The 13,081-nt window shown below is 49.2% G+C and overlaps 1 protein-coding gene across 2 annotated transcripts in view; it reads left to right on the top strand.

The window, feature by feature from the left end:
- Window positions 1–13,081, top strand: part of LOC126533718 (uncharacterized) — a 336,510-nt gene that overhangs the window by 286,844 nt on the left and 36,585 nt on the right. For both annotated transcript variants that reach the window (XM_050180905.2, XM_050180904.2), the window contains exons 8-10: window positions 3,879–4,037; window positions 6,039–6,125; window positions 7,999–8,140. In XM_050180905.2, coding sequence (XP_050036862.2) covers window positions 3,879–4,037; window positions 6,039–6,125; window positions 7,999–8,140 — 388 coding nt within the window. The remainder of the gene's footprint in view (window positions 1–3,878; window positions 4,038–6,038; window positions 6,126–7,998; window positions 8,141–13,081) is intronic.

Below are 13,081 nucleotides of genomic sequence, written 5' to 3'. Positions count from 1 at the left end.
GGACGGAACGGACGGAACGGACGGACGCACGGAACGGACGGACGGACGGTGTTCTGAAACAAAATTTCGGGCTGTAAGGTTTCTCGCATATGAAGTAAAGATGTCACATTGCGACATGACTTGCTGTTACGCGAGCTCTTGTCTAAAACAGCACATATAGGCTGCACCTGACACCGAGAGTAATACTTACGTGCGTCTATCTGTGCGCCTCTCAATAGCAGCTGTAGGAAGGGAAGTATTGTCTTATTTTATTTTTTTTGCACTTTGTCGTATAACTCGTTAGAACGGGTGTGACCAGCTGCGACGAGTGCGACGCATTGACGTCGTTGCTAGTGAAGTTGTGATAATATTGCACAATGAGTTACGCGTAATACAAGGCGCTTAGCTGTTCTTAACTTGGTTTAGCTTAGGTGCGCTGCGTTTGAGATAAGCCAGCTAGACTTGACATGAGCCTAGCCGTGTCTGGCTCAGATAATCTTAGTTTTCTCCATAACAACTGTCCTTATCAAGGTAGTAGGCATCAAGTGCACCGAGGAGAGGGCACCAAGAGGAGGCTGAGCCTATATATAGTCATCGGCGGCTTGGTCTTTTTTTTTTATCATCTGGTGACGTTTCACATTTCTGTACACAGTTAGAATGCAGGCTCATTATAGAGTCATGTCCCTTAATTTAGTCATAGCAGTCTATGTTTCACGCAAATAACTACGTCTTGAGCAGCTCGGTACCCTTCCGACTGCTAGGCTTCGACGGTGACCGGAAAGCCAGGGCACTTCCCTTTAAAATACGGCTCTGGGAGCCCGTCCGGAAACATTAGCCCGGCCATAAGAATGGCTTTCTCCGATAAATCTGGAAAATCACAAGGATTTCAACTCCTAACTGGCGCGCAGGCAGCGCGGAAACAATGGCACCGAATCGAACCGCTTCTGAAGTGCGAAAGGAAGGTCAATGCACGCGGAAGCCGATTACAAAGCCAGTCGGCCTTTTCCCCTCTTTCGACGTCACGCTACAGACTCGGGAGAGACAGAGAGAGAGGGAGGAGGCAAGGAGAGGAAGAAACCCTACAATGAGGATAAGGGAACGGAGAGTGGAAAGAGAGAGAGAGAGAGTACTGGTCGAATCGGAGTCGACACGAAAGGCATGGTGCATTATTGCCAATAGCGCACTTACGGAGAAGGCGTGTTGAGCACGGTATGTGGTGCATCGGCGGCCAACGGCATATGCGCATGCAAATCGACGGCCTTCCGATGCTACTGTGGTCCCTTCCTCTTCGCACGGCGATGGTGGAGGAGCGCGGTTCGATTGATGATCGAACTCCGCCTCGGATCCGCGCATAAATAAGCCTTAGGAGCGGGTATACGGAGAAACGAAAAGGAGGAATAGAGCGCGCCTGTGCCATTGGTTTTGGGGCAAAAGGCAGGGAGGGGACTGAGGATTCCGGGAGACTCGCGCGGGAAATGGCTCAGTTGTTCCGGAAGATGCCGGGAGCGGATCTAGCGTCCATTCCCCCTCCGTCCTAGTTCTACGCGACAACCCCTCCCCACTTCCCTCCTTCGCCTGCGAAACACAACCCTCACCCGCTTTTCTCCTAGCGCCACCTCGTCTTAACCGCCCATTGTTGCGTTCCGGTCCTTCGCCTTGCCCCGCAAGCGGCGACTCTTTCTGTTGTCCCAGCCCGCGAGCCCGCGCTGTATTAGCTCTTTGGGAGGAAGGGGCAGGAAGGCAGGTCCTTGACCCCGCGGAGTTTCAGTGGCCCGAGCTTGTTTTCATTGTTACGTCATGGTCGTGTCTTCTGGACGCGTTTCGTGGTCGTGCTCGCTGAACTTTATATTTGGTCCACGGTCAGTATTCGTTCGAATCCGTGACGCGGTCTCACGCCCTCTAATAAAGTTAATCGTAGCCAACTCTAGCTTGTTCGTAAACATATTGCACTTTACGAAACACCGCGACACCGGAGACGCAAGCGTGTGCAGAAGCAGCGCTGGCGGCGCCATCTTGTGACACTGGCATGGACTAGAGCACGCACAACTACAGTTGCAACGCCCATGTTCTGTCTATTTGCTGGCGCAAAGCTGTTCCTAGCAACAATCATTGGCGTAAACTGAACTTATTTTACAGCGGAGCTGTATATGGCTAGGGTACCATAGAATTTTCGTGTTCGGGCACAAAAACTATCATCATCAATGACACATACCCCCGTAAGCAAGCAAAACATACAATGGCTCATAACCTTGGCGCAAGGTTCGTGGCTACTCACTTGGCTCTTAACCCCGTAAAGCAGAGGCTACAAGCACTCAGCAAAGTGAAGCGGACAGTGCTTACATTCTTTCTAATCATGCCTACAACATACAGAACAGTATGTCGGAAACTGTCATCAGTGGCCCATACCCCGTAAGCAATGGCTCATACCCCCGTAAGCAATGGCTCATACCCCCGTAAGCAAGCAAAACATACAATGGCTCATAGCCCCGTAAGGTTCGTGGCTACTCACTTTGCGTGGGTTAGTTGCGATGACACTACCTCTGTTATCGTTGTCGGTGTTTTCAGTGTGGATGTGTCGGGACCGAAAAGAGAGCGGTTGACGCGTTTCGTGTTGCAGACATATGGCTTGCGACGCCATGCCGATCCGGCCCAACCGACCACCCAGCGGCGCACGTTCGTCGATTATCAAAGAATGTCTTTGCAGCTGCGAGTATGCAGATCACTGTATAGCATAGCGACCACAAAGCCGTTGTGACCGTCCTTACTAAGTGACAATCAGTGGTGCAATAAAGTATTTACCACCAGTTTTCTTACCACGACATTTACAGCTCCGCTGGTTATCCACCTTCGCCGGGCGGAATGGCCGTGATTTTTTTTCCTTTTATGCAACTATTAACTGTGACAAAGCCTAATGAACATAACACGTCGTGGTTAAAGAAAGCATTACTAAATTATGCTACCAGCGCTGCTGCGACCGTAAGGGCAATACGTTGAACGGGCATTCTGTAAACCGCAGTGTGTCAACGGACGAGCTTACTTTTTTTTTTTTAATATAAATCAAGCGCCCGTCACTTTGACCTGAATAATAGAATTAGAGCCTCCCTTGAAGTAATAAAAAGCAAAGAATATCGGAGGCGCAAACATCAGCAGCAGCGCTGGCAGCGCCATCTTGTGACTAATTCCATACAGACAGCTACGGGCCTCCAAGATGTTCAGTTTGGAGCTAGGGATCGGGCCGGAGATCGCGGAGGCTGCTGTGTCGCACCCTGGCTATGCCAGTTTCTGCGTGGCGTGACCAGCTGTTGAGGAGGAGGAAGTAAACTTTATTGCCCTAGAAAGAGTAATCCAGCGGTCGGGCCGGATGTCTTCATCTTCTATTGGTTGATGCCGATCTCCGGCCTGCATGGTTGGCGCCCCTATTCCAGGGCACCACTGAGCGTGGCTGCTCGTCGGGCATGATCCACCAGCCTCCGTTGGAGGCTAGGGTCGCCGCTGGAGAGCACGCTCTCCCACTGCTCCGCACTCGGATTTTCTATTTTGTGGAATGCCTTATTCGTATTGCACTCCCATGTGAAATAACTTTACGGCTAAACGCACGTCTCGATCCAGGCTTGCCCAGGTTCTAGCACTAAAAGCGGGTGGTGAGAGTTCAATATTTCTCAGGCAGCGGCTGATATCCAGAGGGTAGCCGCGTTCCTATGAAACAGGTGTACCGCAGCATTAGCAGCCGCCTTCTTTAAAGCAGACGACTCCAAGGTGCGACACTCGGGAACTAGTACACTATAAGAGTGGCGGACGAACTACTGATCGTTTTATCCGCTGCAAAACTTTGAAATTTGGCAACCAACTTGCGAGTAGAGAGTTCTTACGCATCGCCTCGCGTCTTCTGTGCAACGCAGGCACCGAGGGTTCCGGCACGGCGCCGGGCCTGTACCTCCGGGACGACCCCATTTTGGGAACCAAGCTGATGAACTACAGCGAGCTGCGCGCCCCCACGGCCGAGAAGGCGGCCTTCCTATTGGACGCCGCCGTGGCCGCTGCGGCGGCAGCCAATCAGAGTGAGCCATTCTGAGTACAGTGCAAGTATATATGTTGATGACAAGGACATACAAGTTGTCGGAGGGATTGACGTAATGACAAACAATAAGTGCCTGATAAGCTGTCGAAACCCCTCCCTCCATGTAACACACTGCTTAGCGTGGCAAAAGAAAGTTACTAGAGAAAAAGAACGCAGACGCTATACGATATACAACGAGGTGCAAGTGAAATAAATCAGTTCTGCGGAGTCACCTATTCGATCCGGTCTCCGTCAATGGTTCAGGCGATCAGTTTAATAGTGCCAAATAGAGTGCGAGGAGGAGGAGGAAATAAAGAAAGAAGGCAGGGATGTTAACCAGAAATATCGTCTGGTTGGCTACCCTATTCTAGGGGACGGGAAAGAGGGAATAGAAATATGAGATAGAGAGAGGAAGGGGGGGACTCGCGGTAAGCTCGCCCACGCACTCGTAGCCACAGCAAGTCAAAGGCATTCACATAGGCCAGTCGCCCTCAAAAAAGACAAGAGTGCCTTCACAGCATTGTGGGCCGACGAACAATGGGGACGGTCTCAAATAGAGTGCAAACTGACGTATAAAGATGGGACCTCAAAACAAAGTTGCAAGAAGGGTTCCTCTATCGAAGATAGAGATACTGACCACGAGCCCAAATTAATGTATCACGCAATAAAATTGCAAGGTAACGCACAGAAACCTTATCAGGACTGTCAAGGATAATAATTAAAGTTGGGAACGAGAGCATGAAAGCGTGTCGGTTTAATACTGTGCGTCAGAAACATAGCCAATGAGGACTCCCTAAAAGGACACTAAAGCCAAATACTGAGTCGGCGTGGACTGTTTAAATAGTACTCCAGAAAACTCGTAACGCTTGTTTCGTGCCAAGAAAATACTTAGTTTACGAGAAGATTTTTTTTCCGTCCGTCCGTCTGAACACCTTTTTCGAAATTCAAATCGCCCGCCATCCAGCTGGGGGAGTGGTGACGTTGCACACGTCATCACCGCCCTTCGCTGCCGTCGGCGAGTAAAACGGTGTCCGACAGACGGCGGTACCGAGCCAAGACAGAGCCGGTGGATTCGCCGCTGCAGCTGCTTTTTGGTCAAGTGGCGTAGACCGTTCGGCATCTCGCGACATCACATGGAAGTTGAAGTCTCTGCTACTGGCAGTTTGTGCTAGTTTCGCGAGTCAGCAAAACCAGCGCAACACTACGCGATAACGCAACTGCTGAAACGCGAAAGCGTGGACGGCGCAGAGTCAAACGAAAACGAAACATTTCGGCCGCCCGCGTCGTTGTCAAAGGTAACTTCAATGAGTTCTGTTTTCTAAAAATAAAATAGAGCTGGACAAGTAGCATTTTATTTCATGTTATAATACAATACAAGGATGTTTTTTTTTTTTTTGCAATTAGTGGTTGAGTACTAGTGCCAGAATTTAACTGAGGAGTGCTTTCGTCATCGGGCAAGTACTTCAATCTCCCGGGGAAGTCTCTAACCATGTCCTGCGTTTACCTCAATTTCTCGATTATTAAGGTTCTGTTCGCGGTAATATTGACGCCTTAGAGATTCTCGAGCACTAATCAATCACTTCAGTTTAACTTGATATTTCCCTTTAGTCTCCCTTTAAACAAGATATATCACGTTGAAGATCTCAACCCGCCGTGGTTGCTCAGTGGCTATGGTGTTGGGCTGCTGAGCACGAGGTCGCGGGATCGAATCCCGGCCACGGTGGCCGCATTTCGATGGGGGCGAAATGCGAAAACACCCGTGGGCTTAGATTTAGGTGCACGTTAAAGAACCCCAGGTGGCCGAAATTTCCGGAGTCCTCCACTACGGCGTGCCTCATAATCAGAAAGTGGTTTTGGCACGTAAAACCCCATAATAATAAAATAAATAATAATACCTTGAAGATCTAATTTATTGGGTTAAAGAGATCCAGACTCAGTCTGCGTATTTGCGTACACTCTTTAGCCGCGTGTCTTCATTTTCTGTGCACGTGGCCTCATTCAGGGTACGAGTCCGAGAGCCGGAACCGTCACTTCCTGTTCACGCTACACGTCTACCAGTACCGGGTGGACAAGAGTGGGAGAGGAGGAGGTGAGTCCACCACGGCCTCCTCACTTTCAGCTTATTTCGGTTTCCCTTTCGCTTTTCGTCTCTCACAACCGTTTCGAATTCAGCGAGAACTTTCATGAAAGCCCGCCAACAGACAAAAAAAACAAACAATACCACAAGTGACTAATGGTGCTTCTCACCACCAGAATAGGCACGCGTGAGCAACAATCGTTTTATGTTAACATTGTGTCACTGATAAGATGAAAAGAAACTTCAGTGAGGCATTGCACTATTATACAAAGGTAACAAAATCAACAGCAACGTCTCGGGAAGAAGTATTTATTTCCTTTCCCTAACTACCAACAAGAGCACGCATATATTATATATATATATATATATATATATATATATATATATATATATATATATATATATATATATATATATATATATATATATATATATATATAAATAAATATAGATGCGTAGGTTCAGTTCCCGCCTGTGGCAAGTTGTTTTTTCATGCGCTTTAATTTTCTTAATTTATCGTTTCTTTATGTCATTTCTTAAGCACAAGTAATTTCCCCTATGTTGTCCTTGGTGTCAGTGTTTGTTGGCTTCTTATGATATGACTAATAAAAATCGGGCCCCTCGGTTAACCCCCTTTCTTCTCGTTTATATATATATATAGTGCTTGGTTGTGGGACGCATGAAAATGTAATTCTTCCTCAAAAAATCTAATAAAATGTTTTCGTTTCGTTCGTCCTATCCTTCAAGCACTTTATATATATATATATATATATATATATATATATATATATATATATATATATATATATATATATATATATATATATATATATACTTACAGTAAACATGCAAACGCGTTTTCCACACATTGTGAACCCTTCAGCTGCGGTTTCTTAGACGCATCGCGCAGGCCCGCAGAGGGGCAAAGAACGGGTAGTTATGCCCAGCACATCCGTGTTCCCTTTAGCTGTTGACCGCGCTGTAGCCTCTAGAGACATTTTTCGACGAATATCTAACTGGCCAAGCCGCGTCAGCTAGTATTTGGAACGTGACTGCGCGTATATTAAACGGCCGGGTGGTGAGGATTGGATTGGATTGGTAAAACGTTTATTTGAGCCTGCAGTAAAACGCGCGCTTGCGCGCGCGCTCTAATACAAAACGAAAGAAAGCAAATAAATTATATCTCCCCAGAGAAAACTCGCACCCCTGAAAACACCTCCGAAATCGCCGACCCAAAGCGTTGCTCCGCATCGGATATCTCGGGAGCCGACGACGTCATCGCCTATGAGTCGCGCAGGGCCCGCTAGGTGTCACGTTATTCGACGACCGAGGAAACCTCGCCACCGTCAGTTTAGTGGCGGCGCCTAGAAATAGCGGGATAGGAAAGATGTCAAAGCAGGTTAGAATAAAAGAGAAGAGAGGAGGATGTGTGCTGAAACGTACTAATTGCTCGTATTTCGCTCAAACCTGGCGGTAATTTTCTTGTGCTACATTTTTCGGTGTGCGCATGCGCGTGCGCACCTCACGACGTGTTAGACAGTTTTACTGTCGTGTTGCTTATAGACTGTCACTTGCAAAACTGCATGTTGCTTACGTGCGCAGTATACATACATATGTATGTTAGTACGTACAGTATATCTGTTCAGCGTTTCGTGTCGATACGTTAGGTGGACAAGAGTATTAGAGTTAGCTATACGGATGCGTAGGAGTATTTCTGTACAAAAAACAACAATAACGTTTCGTGAAGCGAGGAGTCGCTGGATCCGCATTCCTGCACACAAATCTCCCTAACTCTTTCTTTTTCATGTCGGTAAGAAATGCAGCATACACACACACACTGACTCCGGTTACGCCGTTCCCTTACGCCACTTTTTCGTGACCCCAGTGGCCGGAGGACGCAGCCGGTTGCACCTGTTCGACCTGGGCAGCTGCGAGCGGGGAACCAAGGCTGGCGGGCCTCTCAGCCTGTCCGCTCTGGGAAACGTCATCCTGGCACTGTTCAACGCCCAGAAGAGGCTGCCCTTCCGGTTCGTAGTCTAGAACAATCGACGCAATCTATAACCGGCTGGTCCTCGTAGTAATCTGCCAATAGCACCCGCAGTTATTCCAGGTTCTCACTTTCTTTTTCTCCAGTAAACGACGTTGCACGTTCGAATGACACATTTGCGCTAGAGTTGCAAACAATACCCGCGGTCAGAATAGCTGGATGGTAGCGCGTAAATTGACCAACTATAAGCTGTCGTTAGGCACCATGCCTAGGGGTTGCTGCTACGACCTGCGGGAAGGCCGAAGTGGCGAAGCCAAAAAAGAAAACATGCACTTCGATTTCAGATGCTGCCGAAACCTGTTTCAGTGCAAAACAATGCCTCGATTAATCTTTTTTCAACCAGCCGATGTAGCCCTCATTTATATCCCGGTGTTATTTCAAACTGGATCACCAGATAAACGAGTTGTCTAGACATAACAAAGGGCCTACTATCGACTATTGTTTATTGTTTCTACACTCGTAAGATATGCTACTATGTGCTTTAATCAGACAAGTAAAGCTAAAGTAAAACCACCACCACCCATCATTTTCTATAGGTCAATACCGTGTGTGCTATTTGCTCATACCATCCACCAAAAAATCACTGTCACACGTAATATTGCAGTCCGTTCGTTGTCATGCATGTTTGCCTGGCGGCAGTTTATATACCTAAATCACAGGCCGTTGCCGGATGTATCCCGACAAGCCGTCAGCTTCGCTTCACCGCGATGAGGGTCGTATAACCAGCCTGAAAAGCGCGCGCACTTTCCACCGGCGGGGCCCGGCAACGGTGTAATTTCCTCGGCCAAACGGACGCACACATGCCCCCAAACAACCCATCCGTGGGGTGCCTTACTTCCGGCAGCCCCGCTTTTACGGAGCCCGACGCGTACCGCGACGTCCCACCAGGGACGGCTCGCTGGACAACGCGTCGGCGCTTTACGCACAGGCCGTAACGCGTAGGGCGGAAGCCAGTCGACCGGAAGTCATTGCTGCCACGTCGTCGTCATCGTAACGAGCTCCTAGCTCTCCTATTGGCGCCCGAGTACCCGCCAAGGCGGCCGACGGTCACCGCAGGCTCGCTCGCTTTCGCCTCGTTGGGCCGCTCACGGTAATTAAATAATTAATCGCGGGTCGTTTAAAAACGGGTATTCTGAACAGCCCTCTGCATCCCCGCGCCCGACTTCCCCAATCTCCTTTCCCCATTCCCGTCTGCCGCTTCACTCGCGAGCAGACGACGGTGGCACTACTGCGGCGCCACCACGCGCCCGTGTATAGCACTCTCGCCTTCTGCTCCTTTCCAGAAGTCAGTGTCCGAAGTGCGAGCGCGGGCCAGCAATTAACGCGATCGTGGCGCCGCCCGGGCGGAGAAATCTGCAATTAATGGAGGGAGTGTGTCGGAGGGGGCGGAAAGTGAAGCTCGGGACAAATAAAAAGAAAGGGCTTTAGTGCGCGGCTCCCGGGAAGAGCTTCCCAAGCGCGTCGAAGAATATTGCGGTCGGTGACAAATTGCTTGTCCCTCACGCTTCTTGAATCTTCGCAGACCGCGAAGCGAACCTCTTGCTTCGCGTCTTTCTCTTTTGTTTTTGTCTGTTTTAGTCTCTCTCTCTCTCATTCTTCTCTAAGCTGTTTCACTCTGCCACCACTTTTTTTTTTGTAGTGTGTCCTACGCGGTGTGTACTACATCTTTCGCTGCTGCCATGAAAATAGTAGCTGGGCTGCACTGTCTTCACGGTTTCTGTCTTGTTCTCTCGCTTTCATGCTTTTCTTTGTGTCCCTAGTCTTTCTTGGTTTCGAACTCGTCTCTTTACCTCACCTCGCCTGCCCTCCAACCCTTCCCCCCTCCCCCTAGCCGGCTTCTGACGAGCCGCCAGTGTCTGTTTGTCCAATTCCCTGCCGACAATTTTTCACCGAGACGCGTGACAAATGAGAGCGGTGCAAAATAAAGTGGAGAAGAAAAGAAAGGAAGAGAAGGTCGAATTTGGGAGGAAAGGGTAGAGAATAAAGTGCGCGATGGGCTTCGAACTCAGACGTGATGCTGAGAAGAAGAGAAAAAAAAAATCGGAATGAAACTACGGGCTCTGGAACTCGGATAGAAAGGAGGTTTTTTTTTTCTTCCGAGAAGTGTTCTGCGAGAGGCTGCATCGTAACGGCATGATTGGGTGTCATTCCCCTTTCTCACTCTCTCTCCTTTCTTTCCTTTTTTTCCTAATTGTTTTCCTAATGCGCGTGCGCGGTTTCCCGGTGCGCGAGGTGTCAGAAAACCACGGTGCGCGACACGTGACAGCTAGCGGCGCGGGCTTTAACAGCCGGCCGGTGGGAGAGGGGGGGGGGGGGGCTCATTAATTATCCTCGGACCTCTTGTTTTCAAAACAGTGAAATCGAACTTTTAATACGATAGCCATTTCTTTCCCTGTTCGAGCACGTTATAAAAAGGCTCTGTATCGGAGGAAATCGCTTGTCTGGCTTTTGAGGTGAGTTTTACGCTGTATAATAGATGGCCGTTTGATGAAGCTAACGTTTCCTGGTGCCGGAAGAAGGATTCAGCTCGGTTTTTGTTTTTCGGGACAATATTATGACAGTAGTTTCCATAAATAATAGGTCGATGTCAAACTTTATCTCACCAGCGACTGCGTTGAAATTTACCGTGGGTTACATTGCTCCTCGCCGAATGCAATGATGCTTTGTTTTTGTTCGTTTATGTAAATGTGCATCTACAAATACAGGTGCGAACAAAAGCAATTCGAACAAGAGAGCTGCGGCCGAACTGCATGCGTGCTTCAGTGCGTGCGTGCGTGCGTGCGTGCGTGTGTGTGTGTGTGTGTGCGTGTGTGTGTGTGTCAGAGAGCAACTGCGACGGTTTCAAGGCGCAGGTCTCGCGTTCCTATTGCTGTCGCCTGCATCTGCACGCATGCTTATATTGTTTAAAGCAAACGAACGCCAACTAAAGTCGCGGAAACGTCCGGTCCGCCGTCAGGATCATGAGTGGCTCTGTCTAGCTCTTCCACGGGTGGGTTCTAAAGCACGCGTGCACCACCAATACCATAGGCGATAGATGTAGCCGGGGACCACGTTGAGAGAGCATGTGTGATGGGCCTGCCGGCACCATGATGACGTTGCTCCTCGCCGGTTTCGTTGAGGGGAATTACCGGGGGAATAGACATTGTGGACTTTTCCTGTGAATTCTTTGGGGGGAATTTGGGGGAAGGCGAAGGGGGGAGGTTCATTTATTCAACCTTGCTGCTATTGTAGAATCTTTTCATCTTCGCACCCACTTCCTTTGATTTCGATGGACGGGTGGGTTTGTCTTGGTACAAACACAGCATGCTCCTTACCACAGTCGCCCTTCGGCCCACCAAGAGCTATTACTACCGGCGTACCTTGCGACAGTGGGGGCGTAGGGAAAGCTGTGGCACCGATAAGAATACAATTTTGGTCTTCGTGGTCACTACTAGTAACCAACCTCTCGGAGCGAATTTAACGAAAATCGAATTCATAAAGAATTCTCTGTCGCTCTAAGCTGAGTCAGCGTTTCCCTCTAGTGTCCCTTCAGGTTCGCCTCCACGCCTAGTACACATTACTGTATAAGCTGCAGCCAACTCGGCGTCTGGGACGCGGAGTTTTCGAATATAGATGAACTTGACTTATGAACCAACCGTTGTACGCGTATATTTCGTGTCATTCGGAGGATAGTACAAGAATGAAGGCCATTCCATTCTTCGACGGTTCTTGGAAATGAGCAAAACACGAAGGTTAGCTCCTGGCAAAATAATTAGATAAGGGTGAGAGAGCGCGGCGAATACCAGGTATGTCGGGATGCCGATGGAATGATATTCGGGCTCGTATCTAAAGAAAGATCGCAATTCAATAATGAATGCAGGAATTTCAGTCGAAGTATTTCACTACGGGCCTGCAGGGGGTTGAAATCCATTAGCGCACATTGTTTCACTTACATATTTCTCGCGCTCATATTTATGCCTGCAGGCTGAAAGGAAGGTCTGTTTCATACATTGCGAGCGCCACTGATACTCCATGGAAAATGGTTGCTGTGTCCGTCTATTCTTTCTTTCTATTTTTTTTTTCTGTCGGCTGTCTGTTAGTGCGCTGTTGCTTACAATGAATTACCAACTAGCCCGGTCACGTGGGTCTGAATATGACGCCTTTCAGCATGCGTTGATTTCGGGTGCAGACACCAAGGTTCCGTACTTCGTTTCACCCTTAGCAAAGGCAACGGCGCGAAGGCTGTAACAACTTTTCATGCCCAGCTGTATTCGTGGCCAGAACACACTGCGAAGGCAAGAAATCGGAACGTCTACCACGCAATAAGGAGCAAGGTTTATTCATGGTTGGCAACATATGACACTATTGTCCCCGTCAAAGACGCAGTTTAGAAAAACTGAGCCTCTCACCCAGGAACGACGAGCAGAGTGGCATGCGAAGAGGTCATATACTTCGACTACTGGAGTGGAGGTGGCTCTCATAAAGTGAAGCCGGTCGCCGCCATCTTGCTAGAGGCAAAAAAGAAAGAAAGGAAAAGCTCGAACCGGCGTAGCCGCCGTAGCACAGCGTGGAGGGCGTTTGTCTTGCTCTTTGATCGTACGCATTCGGGACAGTGTTTAACTGACTGCTGCATGCTCTCCGAGGGCATCAGGGCAACTTATGTGGAATTCGGCAAATGGCACCGCAGCGCTCTACTGTCCCGGGACGCTCTGGGGCGACGATGATTGGATGAAAAGGGCCCGTTGGGGCGACCCGGAGCACACCGGTGCGATTTGCCGAATTCGCCATTGGCAGGCGACGGCCGCGCCGCTCCAGCCACTGGGACCAGGCTTCTTCATCTCGAGCGTAGCAGCGAAATCATCAGACCCCATGATGTAGATAATTAAGTACCCCTCGTCACTGTTTCCCTTACCTTAATTCTCACCCCCGCCACTTCCCAAGC

Source organism: Dermacentor andersoni, chromosome 7 (genome assembly GCF_023375885.2).
Source record: "Dermacentor andersoni chromosome 7, qqDerAnde1_hic_scaffold, whole genome shotgun sequence".
Taxonomy (NCBI): Eukaryota; Metazoa; Arthropoda; class Arachnida; order Ixodida; family Ixodidae; genus Dermacentor; species Dermacentor andersoni.
This window is presented reverse-complemented; position numbering and strand designations above follow the sequence as displayed.